The 26483-nt window shown below is 44.5% G+C and overlaps 2 protein-coding genes across 3 annotated transcripts; one reads left to right on the top strand and one right to left on the bottom strand.

Annotated features, from left to right (window-relative positions):
• LOC115798130 (SUN domain-containing protein 1-like) lies at positions 1 to 21504 on the bottom strand. The gene is made up of 22 exons (XM_030754853.1): positions 21218 to 21504; positions 20936 to 21079; positions 18738 to 18914; positions 18468 to 18661; positions 18037 to 18063; positions 17559 to 17816; positions 14820 to 14975; positions 13939 to 14013; positions 12794 to 12916; positions 10287 to 10362; positions 9494 to 9540; positions 8850 to 9049; positions 6804 to 7082; positions 6139 to 6231; positions 5966 to 6039; positions 5648 to 5786; positions 5164 to 5448; positions 4140 to 4224; positions 3786 to 3901; positions 3352 to 3519; positions 3176 to 3268; positions 1 to 1001 (listed from the first exon to the last, which is right to left on the bottom strand). The coding sequence occupies exons 2-22, from the start codon at positions 20989 to 20991 to the stop codon at positions 885 to 887; spliced, it is 2838 nt and encodes a 945-aa protein (XP_030610713.1). The 5' UTR covers positions 20992 to 21079; positions 21218 to 21504; the 3' UTR covers positions 1 to 884.
• On the top strand, positions 21324 to 26429 carry LOC115798132 (uncharacterized). Of its 2 annotated transcripts, XM_030754854.1 has the most exons (10): positions 22831 to 23009; positions 23607 to 23851; positions 23941 to 24220; positions 24438 to 24615; positions 24693 to 24769; positions 24840 to 25020; positions 25088 to 25336; positions 25627 to 25798; positions 25870 to 25970; positions 26089 to 26429. In XM_030754854.1, the coding sequence occupies exons 2-10, from the start codon at positions 23634 to 23636 to the stop codon at positions 26199 to 26201; spliced, it is 1569 nt and encodes a 522-aa protein (XP_030610714.1). In that variant the 5' UTR covers positions 22831 to 23009; positions 23607 to 23633; the 3' UTR covers positions 26202 to 26429. The 2 variants fall into 2 exon arrangements, with proteins under 2 accessions (XP_030610715.1, XP_030610714.1); XM_030754855.1 differs by lacking the exons at positions 23607 to 23851; positions 23941 to 24220; positions 24438 to 24615; positions 24693 to 24769 and adding an exon at positions 21324 to 21812 and having other exon boundaries at positions 22814 to 22974; positions 24995 to 25020.
• Positions 26430 to 26483: the final 54 nt, after the last annotated feature.

The raw sequence follows: 26483 nt of genomic DNA on the forward strand, positions 1-26483 counted from the left end.
TATTACAACCTCCAATATGAAATCACAAAAAAATAAACATTGTTTTTAAAAAAAACAAAAAAAAGGAAACACTCCATTAACCTGAAGATCAAATGAAATCATTAGTCAGACTTCAGCGACTGAAGCACATTTCAGTCAGTGCAAAATGTTTGCTGTGAGCTCAAACTTTTTTAAAAGAATCATTTTCTGTTTTGATGAGAACAGGAAACGATCAGCTGCTTCACAGGGATCAACATAAGAAAAATGTTGCTGTGCTTCAGCTTGTTCCTGAAATAGAATAAAAAGGGTATTAAACTAGAACTTGAAGCGCTGCGGCGTCTTCAGGAAGGTAAACTACGCTCACATGCTGCATTAACGTGGCAGCTCGTCCACGGTCACCCTGCAAGAGCGACTGACAGTTCAGAGTAAAGACGTTTATCAGAATTACAGTTGAGCCTCAGCTGAAGGAATTTCACTCTACAGAGACCTAAAATTTGGATCTTCAGAGTCAGGCCTCACCTTCATCAGTATTTATATCAGCTGGGAGTTCTTCACTACCAGAATGAACAGGAGGAGCACGTGAGGTGTGACCCGCTGAGATGGAGGTGCCAATAAAAGGAGATAAAACATGAAAGCTGACAAACAACGATGACCTCAAAACACTGATAGAAAATTATTAACTATTGACAGAAAAATTACATCACACTGCTTTAGCAACAGGAAAAACACTCGGATCAGATCCAGTGAGAGGAAATGTCAGCAGTCACATATCAAAGTGCTGTTAGTCTGTGGCTCCTCAGGCAGCAACTCCATAAACCACCAGAGAGCAGCAGAGCTACAAAATGAGAACATCCTCCTGCCTCCAGGCCACTCGTGGTTTAATAGTTCGACCTGTGTGGGCGTGCTCAGATGTCACTGGGCGTCCCATGCACCCTGAAGCGGTACATACAGGTGTACTCTTCATGACCCCAGTTAGATAAAACCTGCACCTCGATGATCTGGAAGGTTTCATCGTTATCCTCCTGATGGAGACAGAAACAGCAAAAATCACTGTTGAAGCATATTTAAGTTTTTATATATATAAAAAAAAAAAAAAAAAAAAAAAAAAAGGCTGTCATTTTGTAAATTTAGATGTTTTAATACCAGCAAATGAAGAAAACTCATTTCTCATATGAAACAAAATAGACGTTTCACAAACTCTTCATGAATTTAAATTTTAGATGTTTAATCATAAAATAGAAAAAAAATTGTTCTGCTTATTTCACTCTAAAAGCAGCATCTGTGCATGACTGACAGCGCCATTAAATCCATCTTACACCGGGCCTTCACGCAGACCTGCAGTTTCTCCTCTAACAAGTTGTTTTAGCTCCTCACTCCCAAAAGTTGTTCCTCCGGTATGTGCCGGGCGTGACTCGTGTAGAGAGAGAGCAGCCTGAAGTCTGAGTGTCACTCACAGATGTGACTTTATAATTTTGGCCATTTCCCAGCAGCAAACAGCAGTGACCTGAACTTTAGAAACTTCCGTGAGAACCAAACTAAAATCACTGAGTGACTTAACTGACACCTTTACCGATTATCAGTCTGCTTCACAGCTGCATGAACTGAAATGTTCAAGACTTCAATGCAGTTTTATTTTGCTTTATATTGTAAAGACCCTTCAATAATACACCTGCGGCAGCTTCCTGTGACATGCCTCCTCCTGGAAGCCACACACACACACACACACACACACACACACACACACACACACACACACACACACGTGCTTTGATTGTGTTTTCTGTTGAAGTCACAGTTTAAGCTCAGCATCTATCAGTTCATCTCAGAAAACTGAACCAGGCAGCCACAACGAAAGCAAATGACATCATTTAATATGGTTCTGATTTAGTTCTTTAATCAACTAACATTTAAATATTTTTAAGCTCTAGTGAAGGAAAAAACATCCACCAGATCAGCAGTTACCCATTTAGGGTAAAGTTCCACTTTGACAAACCCAGATAGACGTTTCATGTAGTTCATTTTATTTTGATTGCTGTTTTTTGCATTTTAATGCATTTCTAACATGAAACCGCTGCGCATCAGTTTATAGCTATGGCCAATGTCCCCCCTCTATTACAGCCAGTTCACATAAAACCACACCATAGAAACAAAAATCATTAAAGATGATTTTACTCACAGAAAAGATGATTTATGGTATAATTACTGAAGACCCAAGCGCTTTTTTGAGATGTTTTAGTTTCTCCTACCCATTTATAAACAGTTAGACCGGCACAAAAACTGAGCTTCATCTTTGAACAGGAAGTCATTTTCAAAAATAAGTTTGAACCTGCAGAAAAACCGAAGTGAGGATCTCAGGAAGTTAAAATGGCTGTAGCTGATTTGCTTTTAGCTGACCTTTGACCTTTACAATTAAGATTTATGTCAGTGATTATTGGTGTTTTTTTTTTCCATAGATTATCCAAATTTAGACCTGCGATGTTGTATTTCAGTCATGTCACTCAGTCACCATCTCAGTCCCGAGTTTAGACAGTTTTACATCCAAGAACTAATTTAAGGGAAAACCGAAGAGCGCGTATCTTTAATATGCAGCAACGATGCACCTGAACAGGACTGTTAATCACATCTGCAGAGTAACCGCACACTGATGTCATGTCTGTAGACGGTGATGCTTCAGCACATTCTGGCTACGTTCACACTGCAGCCTGAAGTGACCCAAATCCGATTTTTTCGCCCTCATGTGACCTGTATCCGATCTTTACATGCCAGTCTGAACAACACAAATCCGAGTTTTTCAAATGCGACCTGTGTATGTACGGCCAGGTCGCATTTATCCGACCTGCACGTCATTGATACTCAACAAACGTCACTATTCTGCGTCCCGTTACGCGGACGTGGGAAGGAAAACGTGTGACTTCCTCTACTGCGCATGCGGGACACTTTCAGGCTGCAGTGTGAACGCAGCCTCTGTCATGTGAGAATACAAAATAAGATATCAGAAAGCATGATTATCTGAGCTGCCTGAGGGTGTAAGGCTCAACTTCAAAAAGGGCAAAAACACCTGTCAGACTGGATTTGAACAGCAACTTTTTCTAGTGGTTCACTAATGTCCTGGAGGGGTTCAAATCCCCTTTGAGCACTTTTAAGGAAGCTGAAAGCTGCCCCTCTATAAACCCCAGACACCGCCCACGTGACTCACTGTAACAGGGAAGTTCTGCAGAGCGTCTCCATCCTGGTCGTAGGTGTAGGTGCCGAGCAGCTTCCCTCGCTCCTGACTCTCTTCATGCAGACCCTGAAGACAAGATGTTGAGGTTTACATACAGACTACAGAGCAGCAGCTCTCTGAATGCTTGCCAGTCTCTCTCGCTCCCTTACATAAACGCTGAAGTCTCGGGGGGCGCTATGCAGCGTCCTGCTCGGTGCCAGGGTTTTGGGAATGTGCTCGAGGGTGAAGGTGGTGGGCAGGATCCTCATGGACAGCCGGATCACCAGGAAACCTGTGGAGCCTCTGAAAGCCCAGCAGTTCCCTGGGTGGATGTCGGGCTGCAGGAGGAGCAGCAGAGCGTGAGCACAGATTTCACAGCAGGTGATTTCTGATTTATAGTGAACATTGATGGATTTAACAAAAACATCTGGAGGAAAACAGAGGAGGCTGAAGTATTCAGTGTGGAGTCACTGGAAAGTAATGAACAGCAGAGGTTTTCAAAGACCTCATGAAGAAGTTTACAGAAACACTCACGTGTTTGTGATTTATGATAGATGAAGTAAAGTAATCCCAGAGCTCAGTGCTCTGTAAAGGTGAGTCTTACCTGGATCACAGCTCTAGGAGACTGAGAGAAATACCAAAGGGGAACCCCGAACAGGCTGAGCAGGGCCGCCTTCGTCTTGTAAGTCTCTGAGCAGCGAGTGCTCAGGATGCTGCCCCCTGCAGGATGAGCACAGACTTCATTACTGTGGGTGCGGCTTCAGACGGCTCCACCCACACCGCCACAGAGAACCAGGTGAAGTAATGCTAATGTTGCTTTGCAGCTGCTGCCACCTCCAATTTGTCTAACTACATTCAGTGTTAAAGACAGTAGCAACACTGACTTACACACCATTTCACCACACAGATATCAGATTATTCGATTATAATAAAGTCAAAGACAGTGAATGTTTCTGACCTCCAGACTCCAAAGCGTAGTCTGCCAGGCCAGTTCGATCCTCAGAAAACAGCTGCAGAGCATTTTTCACCATCATGCGGACCTCCTGGAAGAGACGAGGGAGACCTATGAGGATTGTCAAAACATGAATAACTGCTTCATCAGGTGTTATTGTTTTAACGAGTGTCAAACACAGCTTTCAGTCCTTTTCCAGATACGTGGACAATCTGGAATCTTGCTCGTTTTTCAAAGTAATTTGAAAGTAATTTGACATCAGCTAACAGTCACTCTTAATGTGTTAAAAAAAACAAAAACACACACACACACACACACACACACACACACACACACACACACACACACACACAGGACTGTTTCTGCTTTTGTCTTTATTCAGCAAAATCTGTAAAACGTCTGAATGGCCAAATGAGAGAATCCATGTTTTAACGCAGCAGCTCCGGATCAGTGCAGGCTTCCTCCTGCAGAGTCCGTCATATCACTGCAGGTCAACTGAAGGAGTGTGGGGTCCCTGCCCAGAGTCTTCTGGATTTGTGAATAGGTGAATATTTCAGACAGTGATTTAGTGTGCTGAGAATGACTGAAACACACCAGTGAGTAGCTCTGAAGCTTTTGCTCAGTTTGACTCAGCTGTGACCTTTGAAACATCTGCAGTCCTGCTTCTAGAAGACCTAGGATTAAATAAAATGCTCACAAAAACTGACCTGGAAGAAGTCATCCATGTTTTATTTTCTCTGGGTTAGGTTACAGCAGCTCTCCTCTTACTGGTTTCAGCAGACATCACATCCCCCCCAGCTTGCAATTTAGAATTTAATTTAAAAGCAATCAAAATCTAAAGCACGTGAGATTCTGAAGTAAAAATATTGATGCCCCTGGCATCAGGACCACTCGCCTTTGGATTGACAATGTTTATTATTTATTCCAACTACTTAACAGTCAGTTCCATTCATCAAAAGGTTAGAAAGGCTCATGAGAAGACAAACTCATCAGGTTAAATTTAAATCTGCCTCCAACCCCAGCTCCTCACCTCCCGAGTGACAGCGGCCTCACCACCCTCAGCGGTGTGCAGCACAGCCTCTCTAACCGTTTCCGCGCTGTGCCACTTCTCCAGCTGCAGGCTGATGTTCTGCAGGATGCTGCGCTCCAGAGAGGCCAGAGCCGCCTGCAGATCGGCCTCACTCACGTACCGCTCAGAAAGCCACTGGAGGACCGACTCTGGGACACCAGCAGCATCTCCACCTGCTGTCAGCTGGTTACCGTAGAGCAGAGTCCGAACTTCCTCTCGCACCAGAGCGGAAATCTGCCCTGAAATCTACAGATGAAGTTCAGGTCAAAGAGGAGAGTCAGAACAGGAAACTGCTCCTTCACATTAAAAACAACCATCCAGTGAGGCTTTTATTGTGAAGGAGACTGTCACCATTTAAAGTGAGATGTGTTTAAAGTGAACAGATGTTTGAACTCTCAGCTCTGCTCGCTCGCCTTCATTTTAAATGAAGGTTTGAGCATCTCACCATCTGCTTGATTGTGGTGAGCTGCTGGCAGCTCTCCTGACAGCTGGACAGACCTTCAACATCCCGCCTAACGTCTACCAGAGCTGCCTCCAACCGAGTAACCTCTGCCAGCAAGGCATCATGGGACTGCTGGTCAACACTGGAGGAGGAAGAAGCCAAATTGAACTTCAACATCTGAGAAGTTCAAAGTGAAACAGGTTCTGATCAAAGCCATAAAGATGTCACATCTGCATCAACAGCTGCTTTTCTTTGGTCCAGATAAACCAAATAATCCTACAATGACCTGAATAAGGTGAGGATAAACAGGAGGAAAGTTACCCGAAAGCAGCAGGAAGTGTGGTTGGGGAGGGTGAGAGGAAAGATCCAGCAGCTTCACGTCTCCACTGAACCTCCTTAAATTAAAAACAGCTCCACTAAAATATGTAGCACTTTTTATATAAATTAAACAAAAAAAGTCAGTATGAAACTTTTATACATAAAACATGATTTACATTTGTTTTGGCAGCCAGTTTCTGCAGCTGCAGCTCAAGCTGATCCAGACGAGACGTCTGACTTTGCTGCCGCAACAAATCCTGCCGTCGAACCTGCAGAAACACGAGGGAAGATTATCAGAGCTGCTTTTGGAGAAACAGATTTTAATAAACTGCAGGTTCTCTGCTGGACTGCAGAAGAACCACAGCAAGTCAGTCCTGATAGACTCATGTTAAAACTTTGTGGCAGAAATAAACACATTTACAGCCTGATACACAAATTGCTTTGGCTTCTATAGCCAATTTCCCCCTTCATAATAGCTGTATTTGGGGTGGGGGGAGTGGGGGATTTCTGTAACTCCCTTGTTTAAATTGGATTAAGGCTTAAAAGTTTGTATTATTTGGGGCGTGGCCTCTGACAGGTGGATGGCGACACAGGCGGCTGTAGCTGCTAGCTGTCTGCTAGGCTTCACCTCAGCTAACTGGAATTTCTGAACTGGACCTCAGGACTGTTAGTGCTGTTGGAGCCTTTTTAATGCAATTATCTGACCAATAATATGGCTGCTGTGTGCTTCATTGGACTAACAGTCCATCCAAGAAGGCTGAGCTTCAGTTTGCTGAGTGAAATTCTCAGATTTTATTTAGCTGCTCCTGAATTACTTCATACTGACTGCACAGACGCTCACCTCCTCCCTTTGCTGTCTCTCCTCATCCAGTTGTCTCCTGAGCTCAGACAGCTGCTGGTCCAGCAGAGCGCTCAGCCACGCCTCCATGTCGTCACCACCACCACCACCACTCGGAGTGAAGGAGAGCTGCTGCTGCTGGAGACCAGTGTAGAACCGGAGCAGCTCCCTGTGCCTCTGCTCCGACCGCCGTCCTCCAGCCTCCACGCGCTCCCACAACACTGTCAGACTCTGCTCCAGGCGAACGAGCCGCTCTGCATCTTCCACCACTGCTGACACCTCCTGTAAAACAAATTTAATCATAATCTGGAAGAAACTTCACTGGATCAGACTGAATTTAACTTTGAGCCATTCCATCTAGAATCAGCTCATCTGTAGAACATTCTGTTCAGTCTCCAAATCTTATGGGCCAAAGGTTGAACATATATAATAACTGCTGTGAAGTTTCATGTATCAAAAAGAAAAAAAAAAAAAAAAAAAAAAAGTCTTAATACTGAAACAGCTAAAATCCCATGTGTGAACACACAAACACACAGAATTGCTAATACTACCCAGTCATATAAAGTGCTAATGCCAACCCACTTGCCACTGGGACACAAACTTCAATACAAGAGCAGTAAATTTAGATCAGAGTAATAAGTAATATCACAAACTAACCACCTCTTATTACTAGTTTTATTTCACTTTATACAAATAAATACATTTATATAAATATGTAACTATGCATATTTGAGCAATTTCAAACTGAATTTCTGTTTTTACTGTGGCTCACACTTTGGGAACCACTGCTTTCAAGTTTCCTCCTGGACTGAGCAAATATCACAAATATATCTGTAGATCCAAACAGAAAAGAATTCTGGAGTATCCAGATGGTACTTTCATAATATCCGTCTACTCACTTCCACTTCATCGAAGCAGCCTAATCAGAGAAGCCCAGACCTCCCTCTCCCAGCCACCTCCTCCAGCACATTCAGGGTAACACCAAGGCGTTCTCACGTCAGTCGAGAGACGCGATTTCTTCCTCATGTCCGGGATCTACCCCGGGGCCTCATCCCTGTAGGACATGCCTGGAATAGCTCATCCAAGAGGAGCCCAGGAAGCATCTTAGACAGATGCCCAAAACACCTCAACTGGCTCCTTTCAATGTGGAGGAATAACAGTTCTACTCTGAGCCCCGCTCCACCCTCTAATTGAGAGGCAAGCCACCCTACGGAGGAAGCTCTGGTGCTTGCATCCGCAATCATAATAACAGGAAATTGTTAAACGTGTGCTTATTTTCCATTCTGGACCTCCTCTACCTACTGTCCTGGAGGAGTTGTTTAATTCAGGTTAAGTTTAAAATTCAATACTGTTGCCTGATCTCAACTGGCCTGTAGCAGTTGTGGCATTAGGGTTAGAGTTGGGTTATCATTAGCATCTTGTATCAGACCACTAATAGTGCCACACATTTTAATGAATCTGTCCCCAAATTAGATTCTGCTTCACTTTTGATATTGCCAAAAGTATTTCGCTTGTCTGCCTCTCTCTCATTGGATGGATGACTCATTTTTGACCCTTCTTCCAGAAGCACATTTGTGAGGTCAGACACTGATGCTGGACGAGAAGGCCTGGCTCACAGTTTCCGCTTTAATTCATTCCAAAGGTGTTCTATTGGGTTGAGGTCAGGACTCTGCAGGTCAGTCAAGTTCTTCCACACCAAAGTCATTTATGCATGTCTTTATGGTCCTGCTTTGTGCACTGGTGTGCAGTCACGTTGGAACATGAACGGCCATCCCCAAACTGTTCCCACAAAGTTTGGAGCATGATAATCGTCCAAAATGTCTTGGTATGCTGAAGCAGTAAGAGTTCCTTTCACTGGAACTAAAGGTCCGAGCCCAACTCCTCAAACCCCCCCCCACCAAACTTTACACTTGGCACAGTGCAGTCAGATAAGTACCGTTCTCATGGCAACTGCCAAACCCAGACTCAGCAGTAGGCCTGTGTTGATTTCAGGTGGAATGACTGTTATGCGTCATGTTAAAGCCTCCATTAGGTGCAGTGGTGCCATACCTCTTCTCCTGCTGCAGTTTCTGCTGGTGGAGGTTGACTGTGAAGCGGCTCCACCTCCTTTGACTCCTCCACAGCATCCTCTGTTGATTGGCTCTTGATGGAGGACACAGCGGGGACGTGGGAGACTGCCGTCCTCCAATCTGTGACGTTAACAACTGGAAGGACCAACTGCAAACCAGCAGGACTGAACCACAACAGACCTGAGGGGGAAGAGTCCAGTTAGCAATCCAAGATTTCCATTTTTAATTTCTACATCTTGGATTTCATCAACAGCAAACTCAAATCAATTCCTTGGGAAGTCAGCTGTGATCATGTGATTGTTGGGTTAGCTGTATACCGCAGGGCTTTACCGCACTACATAAAGTGGCCTGAGGAGACTTATGAACGGTTACTCTAAAACAGTCTTAAATGAGCCCTGAACTCTGCAGGACTAAATCTAATTTTTAGCTACACAGAAGCTGACTTTTAGGACATTAAGACAAATTTGCCAAACATTTACAGTTAAACGAAATGTCACTTAGGCCAATCATTATGAAGTAGTAAATTTACACCCCCCCCCAAAAAAAAAAAAAAAAAAAAAAAAAATCATCACAGCCCAAATATTTGATAGCTGAGCCTTTAAAAACTAAACAGCAGGAACTCACTGAACAGGAGAAGCAGCAGAGGGAGAAGAACCAGGAAGACAGGAAACCTGCACAGAAATCAAGCATCAGATTTGCCATTTTCATCTAATTACAGGGAGCTTCTCTTCTCATCCACATTTACATTAATTTGTTTGAAGATTTAAACAGATTTGAGCATTGCACAATATTATGAAGCTGAAACACCCAAAAAGAGTACATTTCCACTGAGGTCCTCCGCAGATAATTACTGACAGGTCACATGGACCATGATCAGCTTGGGTTGCAGGTTGTGCCCCAGTCTAGTAAAGAATGAAGAGTTTCTTCATTAAAATCTTCAGACCAGATCAAAATGGTTCCACTTTGGATGAAAGCAGACCTGTTTATTTCTCTTCCTGTCAGATCTCCTGTTGAAGTTTCTAATAGTGTGTCTGTATATACAGTAATCCCAAGAGCCCAAAGCTCAGGCTGCTCTAAACACTTAAATCCTGTGTGCTGCCCCTCAGTAGGCTTCCAGCTAAAGCCCAGTAAAAATAAGTAAGGATTATTGTGAGATGTGAATCCTTCAGATTTACCCAAGAAATCTGAAAACATGGTGCTGAAATGAACAAAAGGTCTTCAAATTTTCTTCATACAGAGAAGAAATTATGGGATAAAAGTTTGATAAGTGAAATAGCTCAAAGAAAAACAAAAAAAAAAAAAAAAAAAAAAAAAAAAAAGGCTAAAATAAAAATTCCTCCTTAAAAGTTAAATCATAATAAAATGGCTCCAGAACATAAAAGAGGTTTTTGGGGGGTAATGATTAGAGCAAACTTGCCAAGTCAGGCGTTTGTTGGTGGTCTTGTGATGCCACTGTACGCAGAGCCACCTGAAGGTGTCACCTGCCATCCGACCTGAAGACACACAGAGGACAATAAACCACTTGGAACAAAGATTTTCAGATGCTTGAGGCTGCAGGTCAAGCTGAGAGAGAAAACTTTGTTTTAATTTCATTAAAAGACGTCGACTACAACAAACAACCCCAACACACAGCAGAAGGAAGAACAGTATGTAAAGGAAGCAGAACGAGTCACATTTTGTACATTTCAGAGGAAACTCACACAGAATGACTGATCAGAGATGATTTACTCACCACTTAATGCAAATAAATCAAAGAAATGATACTGATGCTACATATATGAGATGTAGGTTCAGTTTGACTCAAGCTCTGATTCATTTATAACCTTTGGATTTGGAGGAGAGGAGGAGGAGGAGGAGAGTTTTCAAACCCGCAAACGTCTGAGAGCAGCAAAGCAACAAACAACTCCGACACCGAGAGCAGAGGAATCAGTTCAGGGAGTAAAGCTGCAATAAAGCAAAAACACACGGCGGCGTCAACCTGCAGAGCGTCCGGCGCTCCACGAAGCAGAAACGGTTTTCCTGCTCAGAGGCCCGAGGGCCAGAGCTGCACTCTGAGCCAGGTTAAAGAGAACCAAAGCTACAGGAGCAGAGAGGAGGCAGGTCAGTTACAGTCTGCAGGAAACAAGAGCTTTATTCAGGCATCACGCCATTTCATTCAGAGGAAACACCTGTATCTACAGGTAGGACAAGGTTTACAACAAGCTTTTCAGATCTCAACATTTTCCCAAAAATAAAAATAAACTCAATCGTGTCACTATTTCTGCTTTTTAAAGGACTGACCAAACTAAAAACTTCCAGTGATCCAGGTGATCATTGGAAGAACGACTTGGTGAAAATCTGGATATTCCAGTCTGATGGAGCACCATGTCACAAGGCAAACGTGATAACTAAGCAGCTTGGAGATCAAATTCACATTTTGGATCCATCACCTGGAAAATTCACAGATCTTGATCCCATCCAGAATCTGCGGTCAGTCCTTTAAAGGCAAAAACAAGCAGAGAAACAGAAATCTGCTCGGAGCTCCAACGTGGCACAACGTTTGGACTCGACTAATTTACCACCATGCTGACGTCAGCGTTACACAGAAATGCACATTTTAAACAAAGGACTTCTTTACCCAATTATTAAAGATGATTTCTTATATTGCTCTGAATATTTATTTCCCCCATGATTAGTTAACTAAAGATTTAATCAGAGCCATACTGTAAGATAACAGAACAAGTCTTTAAATGGGTACAAAGAAAAGACAGAAAATAAAATCTATGTTATACACCGATCAAGCATAACATGAGCACTGACAGGTGAAGTGAATAACACTGATTATCTCTTCATTATGGCACCCGTTAGTGGGTGGGATATATTAGCGAGCGAGTGAAGTCAATGTGTTAGAAAAAAGGAAAAATGGACGAGCCTGAAGATTTGAGAGAGTTTGAGGCCAAACTGATGTTAGACAACTGGGTCAGAGCATCTCCAAACTGCAGCGCCTGTGTTCCTGGTCCACAATGGTCAGCATTTATCTAAGGTGGTCCAAGGAAGGAGAGTGGTAAACTAGTGATCGAACATCTGCGGGGTGTGCTGGACAAACCGGTCTGATTCATGGGAGGTCCCACTTTACAGCTTCCAGGACTTAAAGAATCCGTTGCTGACATCTCAGTGCAGATACCACAGCACACCTTCAGGGTTCCAGTGGAGTCCATGCCTCAGAGGGTCAGGGCTAATTTAGCAGCAAAGGGGGACCAACACAATATTATGCAGGTGACAGTATCTTTATGCAGCCAAGGCCATTTTTTTTTTTTTTTAAACTTTTTGCTTATGGATCACAACAATCTCCATTATTTAAACACACAGAGCAATTTTTGAATTCACTTTTGGGTGGAATTTAAAAAACACCCACACCCACAGAAAGATGAACGCTGAGCCATGTACAGAAACCAACGGTTGACTAAGCAGTATGATATCACCTTCCTGTACACAGATTGTTGTATAAAAGCACTTTGAGTGCTCAGAGTAGAAAAGTGCTACTGTATAGAAGAACCAGTCCATTTACCAATAACAGTTTCAGCCAATCAAATATGCTGCTGAATCGGAGATCCCGGATCTTTTGGTTCTTGGAAGCGGTCGCTGGATCGATTGACAGCAACATAAAGTAAAGCCTGCTGAGGACACGGTTTATTTCATTTAAACAAAGGTGACCAAATACCAAATGTTAATGGTTTCTGTAAAAGCCAGTTTGAGGAGCAGGGACTGAAACGCTGACTGTCAGGATGAATTGGATCGCCGGATTGAGCGGGGTTACTTTTGAAACATGCGCAGCTGTTTGTTAAAGATGCTTCAGGATGGAGCACCGTTATAAGTCCTGTGGTAAAAACTGAGGGCACATTTGCAGATTAACATCTGCAGCTCAGACTGTTGGAGTTATTGAACCTGTGAAAACAGCAGCGCTCCATGTGAGCCCCAACAAACAGGAAACCAGAGGAGACCACGAAGATGAGGATGAAGTAGTGACGGCGTCCATCTCTGAGCGCCCTTTGTCCTTATGGTCATTACCTGTTGGTAGCAGTACAGCGTTGAAGCGACAGACAACACAAAAAGGAAAAGGAAGTACAAAGAGTGAGGAGGAAAAACCATTTACACTGCATTTCACAGACACTCGTTAACATACAGGAACCACGCAATCCACCTCAGCTGAGCTGTGAGCAACATATCCTGAATATATATTTCTCAGACCAATGCTGCTCCTGACACTGCTGATGGCTGCGAAACAAACTGGCTGAAGTTTTGTTTTCTTTTTTTAAAAAAAATCAATGAGAGAAAGGAAATGTATGAGGCGACTGAAACAGAAAATTGAGTCCAGCAGCAGAGTCAATTCAGCTGGTTGTATTCTGATTATTTTCCTGGTAAAAGCAATGTGTCCGTGTCATTTTACAGTTAAATCATGCAGCAACTATGTCAATGTTTGTAGAGGAATTCCTGTTTTAAAAACAGGTTCTGGCTAGAGGCTGAAGTTAATGTGAATTTTTGATTTTTGTCGAGATAGCCGCACGCTGGACAGCTAAAATCGAAACTTCGTTACAGAACTTAATGAAAAAAAAAGGAGATCACCCCTGACATGCATTAGAATCAGGTTGACTGCAGTCACCTGCCCTGAGATTCATTCAAACAATACTGTCTGTTGTACAAAAACATGCAAGAATTACACAAATTCATGCAAAATATCAAGACATCATGGTTAAGGCCATGGCACCCTTACTGCAGCTTCTAATTCATGCATGTGATCAAATACAGCATTTATCTATTACCTGTAAAACTACCATTAAATACTCTGTGTGTAAATCCATGCCTTATAAGTGAATCAGTGAGCAATGTTGAACATGAAGGGACCTGATGCGGGCTGCACTGAGACGTTGGATGAGTGTCTGCAGCCTCATTAGTAACATGAAGGTTGGATTTCATAAGCAAAGCCGAGAGCTGCAGCCTTAACTTTGTGTTGGCACATAATCTCTGAAAACGCTCTGCCCTGTTCAAAAGCACAAAAATAAAAGCAAGTGTGTGTTTGTGTGGTAGCTCACACAGAGATCTGTTGGGTTGAAGCTCCTTCTTGGTGGACTCCTTCAGGCTCATGACTCCACTGTGGCTGGATCGAGCTGCAAGAGAGGAAACAGTCAAGACTAACCGGGAGCTCCGAGACACTCAAAACATCCGTCCTCTGAGCTGATGCCAGAATGCCGGCAGAAGGAGATTTGCATTTTGTCAGGGAAACAGCCAAAGTGAAGGGGTGAAGCCCATTTGTTTATTTGGAAGGGAAGCACACCAACTCCAGTGTGGTGGCAGTTCTGCCAGAGTCCAGGGATTAATTGGTAGATCCGATGGGTTCCCTAGATAAATCTAGGCCATGTAGTGGGCATTTCTGGAAGTTCTAGTTCTATTATGGATGGCCTTTCTAACTAAGCTGGGTCAAAGGAAGCTGCAATGTTAATATAGCATGTGAGAATGGTCGTAATAAAATAAATAAATAAATAAATAAATAAATAAATAAATAAAGGGCTCTTGAGCATTTAAGAGACACACCAGAACTACCAACAGGAGCCCTGTCCTGTAGGTAGTTCTGGAGGTCAGTGAAAGCGTAGAGGGGTAGACACTGAGGATGTTCTTGGGGTCACTGACAAGACACTGAAATCAGACTCCCAGAACCGCCTCTTTGACAAGTGGTTCTAGCAGGAACATTTGCTCATTACCTAGGAAGGTTTCAGCAGTAAGAAAGGTTCTTTTGGCCAATGAGGTGATTTTAAGTTCAGTTGTACCATGTTCTCTATACCCTCACGTCAGTTTCAACTCAGGTGAAGTAGATAAGCAGGTGAAACAGTTAGTGCCAGTGTTTTTACACCAGTGCGTGAAGAAAGGTGCACAGGTAAATTCCACCACCTGCTATAAACAGACTTTGATTTAGTACCTCCATGTCTGTTATCAGCCTGTATGTTGACCTCTTTGACCATTAACCTCTGACACACCTGCCAGGTGTGCATCAGTAAAGAGACACAGCAGGCTACAGCCCTCCTTACACACAGCAAAGATGAGTCTAGCCGCAACTGCAGCACATCTGGAAGAGCTAAAGCACACAGTCAATGAGCAGCAGGAAAATTGACAGCTCACATTTACATACGCAGATTTACACAAAACACACAGACAGAGGTACAGAAAACAGGAAGTAACTCTCAGCTGACAGTTCCAATCCAGGAAACAAACCAAAGCGCTTTAAGTGAAAGCAAACTGAGCTGGGCAGAAAATTTTATTCAGTCCACGTTGGTGTAATAATCCAGTTTTGGACATTTGAAAGGGTCTCTTTGGGAAGGACATCTCACCATCTTCTGTTAGCTTGAGCCTCTATGCAAAGCCTTCTGAGACAGCTTGAAGGGTTTTGAGCTGCCCCACCCTGTGGCACCTGCCCAAGTGATGCACAGAGCAAGCAAACCTTCCACCTTCTGTCCAAACTGAAGCATTTCAGTCTCTGCCTCCTACCTGCCATCATTCAGCAGCCGATGGTACAGCAGAGCAGGCAGAGATATTACACCGGCTGCCGCCCTCCTGATCACATTTGCACCTGATACCCATGTGAACACAAGTACACCTGCTGAAAAACAGGCAGCTGAAACAAACTGCTCATTAGCTGATCAACTCCAGACAGACTGTCCACTCAGTTCAATAATGAACTAAAAATATTTGCTGATCAGACCACCAAATTAAACTTTATTCAAAGATTAAGCCTAAGTTTGTACCTTAGACCAGGAACTGTAGTCACACTAGAGCTACTGTGATAGACTCCCTTCAGTCAGTGTGATTAGATAACTATGGTGATAATGTGAAATCTATAGAAAATGTAAATGCTTATTGTCTTTTGTGGCAAAGAGAGAGGTGGTGAATGAGGGTAAAACCACAACTGTTCAAAAAAGTGCACAAAAAAAAATCTGCAATGTTATTTGTATCAATAGTATTAGTAAGTGTTAATATCAGTTACTATTCATGATCACCAAGAAAGTCCTGACTCACACCCTTGCTGCAAGAAGAAATAGTTAAATGTTTTTCTTCCCCCCACAGGATGCATTTGTAGTCATTCACAGTCTGACCTGATGGTGGCAGTGATGCCACACTGTTCTAACTACCTAAACTCAGACACACTGATACAGAAATGTGCCCATCTGGTCCATCGTCACACCAAGTAACAGAGCTGCTTACAGATTTAGCTGAGTGCATGGATATTGTTGCATTTATAACAGCTCTGCAGATGAAGACAGATCTAAGGCTGATGATGGTGATGAAGACTATGGTGTTTGAGAAGTTCATGAACCAGACATTTAGATGTTGAAGAATGAGCTTTATCCCTCATCTTCCTCTTAATTAATCTAGGTAGTAACTGAGCACCTTGTGGTAGCTGAATATGAACCCAGATGTCAGTTTTCATGCAGACGATCCTCTGATTTAGATCTAAAACCTTCCAGTGAACTCCTGTTCAGCTCAAATCTCTCAAGTTAACTCTAAACTCATATGCAGTAGATACTCTAAGAGGTTTGGGCTGCTAATCAGTTGGGAGGATTCAAATAAAAATAAATGAAAAATCACTGTCATCTGCATATAAACTAACACTTAATGTCATTAGTCTGATTTACAGCCACCTACAGCCTAATTATCAGTTCAAATTTAGGATAGAAATGTAAGCTGCTTTGACCATGCTGCTATAAACCAGTCAGCAGCTTTCCAAAACAATTTTCCAGCTTGCAAATCCAGAAGATCTCAAACTCTTCTGGAAGCCATCAGCCATCAACAGCAGAAAAGGAAAGACTTCCAGAAGCTGATAGAGGCTCTAAAGATCTTTGGTTCTGATTCTGGACAAACTAATGAATATAAAAAGATTTAAATATTAAATAAAATTAAATTTAAAAAAAATCATCTCTACATCCTCGCTTGACAGAACAGTGGAACAGTGCAGCTTTGCAGAAGAACCATGACTGATCGGGGATCTGGGTTTTTCTGCGTGCAACAGTAGAAACAAACTGTATAAAAGTCTGTCTGATCAGGTCAAACAGAAGTGATGCCTCCATACTTTGAAAAGGTTATGACTTTACTGCATTAGTGGTAGCAGCAGATGGCTGCCCCTTCCTGACCCCAGTTCTGTTAAAAGAGCCATCAAAGAGCTTCACAGAGTGGGCCATTTGCTGAAGGGCTGATACAGTCTTTGTCTTGGGAAATAAGGAGCACTGAGATGACTGGAAAAGCCGTGCTGTATAAATAAAACTGAATGGGTTTGTTGTTTAATCTGCTGTAAAAAAAATAAATAAATAAAAAATAATAATTCTGACTATGATGACGAACAGAAACTGAAGCATCAAAACTAAAGTGCTGATTTTTCCAGTACATATTGGTTCTGAAGATTTGAAATTATTTCGATACTTATCTGACAACTGATACATAATTACTCAGAACAGATTTTTGCTTAAATAAGATGGATTTATTTTTGTTACTCACACTTTCTTTCTGAATGTGATTTTGAATGGCTGTGCTCCCTGAAATCTTTTTGATGCATTGACTTAAAAAGCATTTGCTTTGTCATCATTTTACAGCCTTGCTGCAGAACAAGAGTTCCCTAATGATGTGGGAATTTTGATGAATTTCAGACCTTCATGTCCTGCTGCCTCACCTGTCCTTCTCGTGCGGTTTCTGTCTCTGTAGTAGATGGTAGAAGTTTCTGGTTCTCCAGACTCTGATGGTCCTGGTCCCATCAGTGCTGAGGAGGTGTTGTATTTGGACGAAGAGGAGGAACCATGTGTGTTCAGCTGGAGAGCGCCCTGAGTGCTGCAGTCTTTACAGTAAACCCTGCTGAGCGCCTGGACTGGGTGTTTGGTGCAGAGGGCATCTGGACCAATCAGAGTGCTGTTCTCTGCAATGACGGTGCTTTCTGCAAACAGACGAGCAAAAGAGGCGGCAGCTTCAGCGGGCATCACGTTTCCTTCATTAAACACATCACCACTCCCGACAAAATGGTCAGATTGACGATGCTGATCCAAACCAGAAGCTTTGACAGACAGGGTACAGGCAGGTGGGCTCAAGCTCCAGAATTTGTTCCATGCAGAGACTTCAGGTAGGAATCAGTGGTGTACAGAGAAGTGTGGACTCACCTTTGGGATCTGAGTCGTGGTCCAAACCTGAGGAGGAAGACGAGCGTTAAAACTAAAGCCTGTTTCACTTGGATCAGCTCGCGTTCAGACGGACGATGACATTTCAAACAGGCTTGCCTTGCGTTCACAAACCTCTATGCAGGTGACAGGTAAACCACACTGATACCACACTGACATACTGAGTTTATTTTGCTTGAGCTGACTTTACTTAATTCAAATTTATTATTAAAACTTTAATTTTTAGAGATCACAAATCAGAGCTGAACACCATCAGCTGGATCCTTCCAGGAAAACAACAAACCTCCTCCACATTATGTTGGAGCCTGTGTTCATAATCAAAAATATTTAATCTGGATTTTTTGACTTAAGAAAAAGTGTTCTGTGAATGAGGATCATTGAATCTATGATGAGGTAAACGGGAGGATTCATACCCCAGAGTGCGTCGATCTGCGTTCTCTCCTGGATGGAGGACTCGTCCAGCAGGGAGGAGAGCAGGGAGGCGTCGGACGCCCCGCTGTGGAGGCTGCTGTTATGGAGCGCCGTGCCAGCGGGTTTATGAGGCGCATCGAGGAGCGACTCGGAGCAGGAGACCGAGTGCTGCTGGGAACGACGGGACCTCAACGACCTGCAGGAGGTGGCAGAGGAGGTGAAAGACGAGCGGATGTGAACAAAACATACCTTCAGTGGACATCCACACTGACCTGCTGCTCCTCCAGCTGCCTCCTCCCACACTGAAGGAGGCGTTGCCACGAGGAAGACCGCGGTCCAACAGGCCTTCATCGAGCCGCAGGCTGCGTCTGGACATGACCTTCGGCTGGAGGAAGGAAACAATCTGCTGCTCCTTCTCCGAGTCTGACACTGATGAGGAGTAGCAGGAGCTGAGGAGACAGGTGAGGGACAGGTAGAAAGTGGGGAGTTACTTTATGTAAACAAAATATGAAAACTCAAATTACAGGAAAACTAAAAATAAATACATTTTACAGAATATGGTAAGAAAATCTCTAAAAAGATTTAATATTAAACTACCACAGAACCTCGCCAGCTGGCATAAGTTAATACAAATGAACCACAATATAATTAAAATGTTAAAATCTGTAAGATGTGCCCCAGAAGTGTTGCATAAAGGTTTAAAGACATTATAAGAATAAGGTTAAGAATAGAAATTGAAAAGCTGTTTCCTTCTAGTTAAACTCTGAACTGAAAGCAGCTTCAGGCTTTAAATAACTTCAGGTTAATGATTAAACTGAAGTTTCTAAAGAGATTGGTAATCTGCAGCTGATCTTTGGAGGAAATAAGCAGGAAGGCACAGAAGCAGTTTCTTCCTGATATACTGACAGCATATTGATTGGTCAGAAGGTCCACACACGCAGCAGAGAGTCCAGCTGAACACACACACACACACACACACACACACACACACACACACACACACGAGTAAATCCCTCCGACTTCAGCCACCTGACCTACATACACAAACCGCAGAGAATGAAAGCCGAGCATACACACAGGTCAGTCCACCCCCAGCACTGCATGTCCTCATCCTCGTCACTCATGGCGGTGAGCAGAACCGCCGCCACTACGGCCACAAACACACCAACACATACACACCTAAACACACTAACACGCACATACTCAGAGCGAGCCAGCAGCTCAAGTTCACCTTTAACCTGCTTACACTTCCTGTCTGTGGGTCAGTCAGCTGTTCAGACTCCACACACACACACACACACACACACACACACACACACAGTGAAGACAGTAACGGAGTTAATTCAATTAAATAAAAACAGAAAGTTGTGATGAAATTTAGTGATATAGAAGAAAGACCTCGCGGGTGGTTTCTCTCTTTATAACATTTTTCCGTTACAGATTCAGACTCAGGTGTTCACCCTGCAGTTCCTCTGCCATCCAGCAGAGGCGCCACAGTGAGTCAGTCCCCATAGGCTCCCAAGCTAAAACTTAATAGCAGAAATAAATGTTTACAGCCCGATACAGAAACTGCTTTGGTCTCTAGCAATTTCCCACTTCATAACGGGGGGGGGGGGGGGGGGGGGGGGTGTAAACTCACCTGTTTGGATTGTCAAGCTGGGTGCCCCTCTGCAGGCTTCCAGAAGTCAGCCAATCGGAAGAAATCTATCTTAAGGGGGAGGAGCTAAAACTGCTTGAACCAAGACATCTTCAAGGCATCAGAACAGAGGAGTGCATTTAAATGTAACAGTTTCAAACTTATTCAGCTCACCACCAGGGGCTGCGTCAGCCTCAGTTACCCAGCAGCCCTCGCCTTTAGGTAAACGCAGACGTCCTGTGGAGCTGCACCGCTCCCGTTTATCAGGTAAGTACGCGCTCACCTTATACAGACCTTTGATGGGAGCAGGACAGCGGACACGTATAAAATAACCTTATGATAAATTAACCACAAACTGTACTGAAAAATAAGATAAAAACTTTATATTTCCGGTCCTTATAGAAGTTCTGCACATACATCGACAGCCCGCCCCTCCTTCCCTCCCTGTGTTTGTGATCGCACCCACGTGTGCGCAGTCCTTTAACTACAGGATGTCAACTTCCAGCCAATCAGCGTTTAGCTCGGGTAAATGACGTTGTGTAAGGCCAATGAAATCATGCAAAGGGCGGGGCCCCGCGAAAAACGAACGTGTCTCTGCTAACGTTAGCTTTAGCCCTCCCACCGCGGACAGAAACTAAAAGAAGAAAAATAAAAATAAATCAGGACCACCGAGAGAGAAAGAAGCGCTCCGCTCACCCGCAACGGAGCTTCTAACAAGCTGCAGCGGCGTTCAGACAGGGAGCGCCGCGGCTACAAGCTGCCACTGGTGGTCAGGTGCTAATGGGAGTCTGGTAAAGCCGGCGGGGGCAGGCTCACTGTATCCCCGTTACTGACCCGCCTGTGAGCAGCGCAGCGATGAAAGCGGACTCCTTGAAGCTCCTGTCACACATTCACATACAGACTTAAGGCCGACAGCTTACAGCGGGGCCATTTTATAGCGCCCCAGTGGAAGGAGGTGCGAACCACTCCGGGGAACTGCTGACAAAGATGGTAGATTGAAGTGAGATGGTTCACCGACAGGCCAACGCAGTGCGGCACTTTCTTTAAAGAGTTTTTTATTGCAGTGAGTTAAACTTTGAGCACGGAGCGCATAAACACAAAGCAGATTACACTTACGGACGATGTGTCCCCCGTTAGAACAACATAAGCTTTAATTTGTGGACGTTAAACCGTCCTAGAAACATCGTGACTTTGCTCCCGTCACATTAACGGTAGCTTAATCACGGAGCTGGCCTGAATGTCCCACAGTGAGGTCCGCTACGCTGAAGTAATCAGAGTAGTCCCCGCGCATGCTCCGACACTTTCTCTGCTTCTTGGCCGCGTGGACTTTAACTGGCGGGGTTTCCTTTTATGGTCATGCGAGCGGGCTCCGCCCCCTGCTCGCGCTCAGCTCGGGAACTTTTCCAGCTCCGTGAGCGGGACCGGGACTCGGACCAGGATGTCTCCCAAGAAATGCATCTTCGGCTGCGAGGGCAAGCTGAACCTGTTCGCGTTGCCCAAGGAGGAGCGGATCCGGCAGCAGTGGATCCAGTACCTGTTCTCGGACCAGCGGCCGCCCAAAGCCACCGTGTACGTCTGCTCGCGCCACTTCTCCGAGGACTCGTTCGTCAACAAAGCCCAGTATGACGCCGGGTTCTCAGCCAGGCTGCTGCTTAAGGACGGGGCGCTGCCGTTCATCCACGGAGACGTGGAGGAGTCCAAAGCGACGGCGGTGAGCCTCACTTGATCCCGTGGAGCTCCACGGTGGGCGACGGGGTGCCGGAGCAGAGGGAAACGGGCGTTTTAAACGCGGATTAGCGGCGGTTTAATCCCACCAGCTGGATTATCGTTAAAAAAAAAAAAAAAAACGGAATAAACAAAGCGACGATTTGTTCACCTAATTGTTTCCGTTAACGTCTAAAACACAGAATTTATTCAGAGAAACCCCCCAGCATGCTCAGAGCTGGGACAAAATCCTGGAAATAGCGATATTTAAAGGGTAGGCTGCGACCGCTGTTTGTATGGAGGTCCAAACCTGCCAGAATTAAAAACACCCAACACTCAGGAAATAATGTTCTGTTAAAGAGTCATTAAAAATAAACATATGAGGCCAAAACATGACATCAATAAACATTTGTGACTCGTTTTAGGTTTAAAAAAAAAATCTTAAAAATACTTAACGTGCTTAGACCCAATCTCACATTTAGGTATGCTGGCAGAGAACCCAGCAGATAAAAATAATTCATCAGAAGCCAATTTATGCAGAGGACGAAAACCGCCTAAATAAATGACTCAATAAATAATGTGTTTGATTTTGGTTTTATTAATCAAAAATTATTATTAAAATATTGAGGAGTCAGTACCATATATTAGGATGTTTATTGATTCTGACCATGCTTGTCAGTGCTGATAATCAGTACAACTTTTGGCACACTTTTAGAGGCTGATCAATATTTTGATAGGCAGATATTACCTATTTGCTGATATATATGTACCAGCATGTATAACAGCTTCTTTCGTTGCTCCCAAAAGAAGCATGTCATTGCATTCCACACATTTTGGTCAAGCACAGTTTTTAATTGTGCAACATTTGTCCTATCAAAAAAATTCAAATGTACACCCATCTAAATTTATAGTAAACCAATATTAATGAATCATTATCAAGTTATGTATTTATTTTTGACAGTTTGTGTACGCCATAGTTTTAGTGAAATACTCGTGTCCTCTCTCCAGAGTCCGGTGCTGCTCCCCCTCACTCGCTTCAGAAACACTGCCTGTCAGACTGACCCTGAACCCAAAGTCTCAGTGGCGACGCAGTTCTGTCACTATATGGTATCGGTGGGCACACAGACATCCTACTCGCCCTCTACGAGATGTGCCGCCACCCAGTTATCCTACAACACGCTGAAGCAGCATGTGAGAAGCAAAGGTGTGTATCAGTGCCACACACTGTAACTAAAAGATGGACACAGGCACACATGGGGTTCTGCTTTTGGAAGCCTCAAAGTTATTTTGGAAGACAACCATTTTTGGGCCCGATGGTGGCATGTAAGAAAGCAGCCAGGTTAGAAGGTTTGCTTTGTGCTCCTCACGTTAGAGAGCCTACATGAAGTTGAGTATGAGGTAGTTCTGCAATTGCTCTCGCTTTCCTCTTATCCCTCTTAGTTATCTCCAATACCTCAGGTCAGAGGTCACATAGTTTAGACACGGACTGTTTCACACATTTACCCTCTGAGTGGCCATACAGCTGTTTGAAGCGGGAAATCAGCTACAGGTACCAGAACAGTTTCTGTATCAGTAACATGTTTATTTCTGCTGTAATGTTTTAACATGGGAGTCTATGGGGATGGACTCTCTGCTGGCGCCTCTGCTGGACAGCAGAGAAAACTGCAGCCCTGGATGTTGATGTTTGGACTTACTGATAACAAATACATATTTTTATTTTTTAAGTTTATTAATGAAATGAATTAAGAAACTTAAGCATGAATGGGCTCTAAAAAGAGTAAAACATGTTTCTTTGTTTCAGCCACGCAGGCCACAGTGTCGCACTGCAATGTGGAACAGTGACGACCCAATCAGAGACAGGGATTCAGCCAGGCATCAGACCAGCAAGAGACCTCGTCTTGAAGTGAAGGAAGAAGAAGATGAGGAGGAGGAGCAGCAGGAAGAAGTGGAGGAAGAAAAAGATCTTCCTGAAGTCCCCGACCCGTACGACCCCATCTATGAGCCATACGAGCCAGATGAGTCCTCAAACGAGCAGTCCGACAGTCGGTAAGGTGCTGACGCCTCCATCGGCGTTTTAAGTTTTGTCTGTGGGAGCAAACATCTGATTTGGGACCTGCTGTTCTCCACCCTTACAGCGAGGTGGAGTCCACGTCCTCAGACTACAATGACCCCAAGTACATTGTGTTTGAGAGCTGCCTCAGAGATCTCTTCGTCAGCTGTCCCGTTTGCAGGCTGAGCTGTGAGGTGCAGCGGCAGCGGATGGGCACCTTCGTCTCCTTCAGCCAGCTCTGCCCCAACTGCGAGTATAGCAGGAAGTGGGAGAGCCAGCCGGTGGCGGGAAGCACACCACTGGGAAACCTGCAGATGTCTGCGGCCATTTATTTCACCGGAGGGTCCTTCACTCAGGTGGAGAAGGTAACAGCACTTGCTAACCTGAGCACAGTAACACCCATAAACACTGACTTTAGAAAGCTTCTCCACCTCTGTGCGTCCTGTATGAGCTCCTTGTTCCGAGTTTAACAGACAACAGACACCCGAATGTTCATGCAGACGTTCTCCATGACAGAGCTCATGGACCGGCCCGCAAGTACCTTTAGTAACATTTAAAGTGCTTCTTCTGCTTCGTGTGCAGGTCTGCAGAGCCATGAACCTCCAGATGTTCCAGTACAATACCTTCAGAAGGCACGCCCGGATGTTTCTGGAACCCGCCATCAACCATAAGTGGAAGCAGGATCAGCAGGTGCTGATGGAGCGCCTGAGAGGCGAGGGCAGCGTGGCGGTGGGAGGACGCATGAGGGCGGACCTACAGGGTGAACAAATGTCATTGTTTTCTCATTTTTGCTGACTCGTGGTTATTTTGGTCTAACAAAGTAAATTCCTCTGACAGCACACTGTGGCAAACTGGGCAGCTACACCCTGATGCACCTGAAGAGCAGCAGCATCATGGACATCCAGCTCTTTCAGGTAAACCCCACTATGCACAAACAGGAAGTAAGACGTGATCACATGACTGCTTATGGTTCTTCTCTGTCAGAACACTGAGGTTGGTGGCAGCTCGCACATGGAGACGGAAGCTCTGCGGCGAGGCCTCGACCTGCTCCAGGCTAACCATCTGAGCGTGGAGCACATCGTGACCGACCGCCGCACACGCGTGCAGAAATACCTGAGGGAGCGAAACGTCCTCCATTACTACAACACTCAGCACCTGGAGAAGGGTGGGTATGGCTCAGTTACCTGACACGGCGTACTCGGAGATGCATCTAACATGTTTTATCTTCCCAGGTTTGTCCAGGAAGCTGAAAAAACTGGCCAAAAATAAAGCATGTCTGCTGGTGCGCCGATGGCTGCCTAGCATCAGGAACCATGTTTACTGGACCGCCACGTCGTCCACGTCCGCACCAGAGAAGGTGGCCAAGTGGAAATCCTTTGTAAACCACATACAGAACATTCACACTCATGATGATCCACTGTTCCCGACGTGCGCACATCCCAACAGGGTCTCCATGGATCCCAGCAAGTGGTTCCAGCCAGGTCAGTGAGGTCGCTGTCCAATAAAACAGTCACACACCTGTTCACCTGTTCACACCTCACCTGTTTGTTCTGAGTTCTTCTCATCTGCATTCTCATTGTTGACCAGCAGGGGGCGACGCCTGTCTGATTGTATAGCTGTCTGAGGGACTGAGGATTATTCTGTGATGTGAATCCTAAGCATCTGTGTTATTATAGCAGTAATTTTTTTGCTGTGCTGCTTTCCTATTGGCTGTCTGGTCACCTGTTACTGTTTTCCGCTGACCGTCCTCAGCCGTGTCGTGCTGTTACAGGCTCGGCGGCTCTCCACAAAGTAAAGAAGCTCCTGCTCAACAAGCGAATTCTCTGTGACGTCGGCAAACTGAGTCACGACAACCAGACGTCCTCGCTGGAGTCCTTCCATCAACTCATACAGCGCTTTACGCCGAAGAACGTCATTTTCCCATTTATGGGAGTGCTCTGCAGGTAAACGCTGCTGCTTTAACTCTGATGTCACATCTTTAAACCCCTGTGTGTAAAAATGAGTTTGTTTCCAGGCTGTATCTGGCCGCGATGCACTTCAACGAGAACGTCGACAAACACGAAGCAAAGAGTTCAGAGGTCACAGCAGAGCCACAGCAGAGCGAGCCCAAACTCAGTGAGTCCAAACACACCTGTGACTGAAGTCTACACCTGTTCATGTCTGACAGTTTAAACTCATGTGTTCAAACTTTATTGGCATTCGAGGGGTTTACAGTGAACTTGATATTTTTCAGAATATGTGAGTGAACTGATGAAGCTCCTGTTTGAAGACGTCTTTAAGGAGCCCTCGACGTACGTGGAGGAGCTCAAACAGATCCCCGTCCCCGAGGACCTGCGGCCCATTTGAGGAGCAGGAGGAGGATCAGGAAACTCCTGAAAGTGGAGTTTCTAATGGATCCACATGAGGTGGAAGCCGTCCTGCACAGACTGACTGCAGGTCTGAAGGAGGAGAAACCATCATCATCACAAGCACAAAACACATTGAATCCACTGAAGAACATTTAGAACCACAGGAACACGTCTGTCTTTTTTATGACCAGTGTTGATATTTATGTAAATAAAGCACTTTGTACTGAACGGCTCACTGTGCTGCTCATTAGGAAGCTTCTCTGAGGAAATGTTTGATTAA

This window comes from Archocentrus centrarchus, chromosome 19, assembly GCF_007364275.1.
Source record: "Archocentrus centrarchus isolate MPI-CPG fArcCen1 chromosome 19, fArcCen1, whole genome shotgun sequence".
NCBI lineage: Eukaryota > Metazoa > Chordata > Actinopteri > Cichliformes > Cichlidae > Archocentrus > Archocentrus centrarchus.

What these genes read in the sequence shown, in the direction of transcription:
- LOC115798130 (XM_030754853.1), bottom strand. Translation starts at nt 20,991, where the DNA reads ATGTGTGACAGGAGCTTCAAGGAGTCCGCTTTCATCGCTGCGCTGCTC. An exon ending in TCACCACAATCAAGCAGATG is followed by an intron (nt 5,449 to 5,647) that starts GTGAGATGCTCA and finishes CTTCATCTGTAG; the next exon opens with ATTTCAGGGCAGATTTCCGC. An exon ending in CTACGCTTTGGAGTCTGGAG is followed by an intron (nt 3,902 to 4,139) that starts GTCAGAAACATT and finishes CTCATCCTGCAG; the next exon opens with GGGGCAGCATCCTGAGCACT.
- LOC115798132 (XM_030754854.1), top strand. Translation starts at nt 23,634, where the DNA reads ATGTGGAACAGTGACGACCCAATCAGAGACAGGGATTCAGCCAGGCAT. An exon ending in AACGAGCAGTCCGACAGTCG is followed by an intron (nt 23,852 to 23,940) that starts GTAAGGTGCTGA and finishes CCACCCTTACAG; the next exon opens with CGAGGTGGAGTCCACGTCCT. An exon ending in CATGAGGGCGGACCTACAGG is followed by an intron (nt 24,616 to 24,692) that starts GTGAACAAATGT and finishes TTCCTCTGACAG; the next exon opens with CACACTGTGGCAAACTGGGC.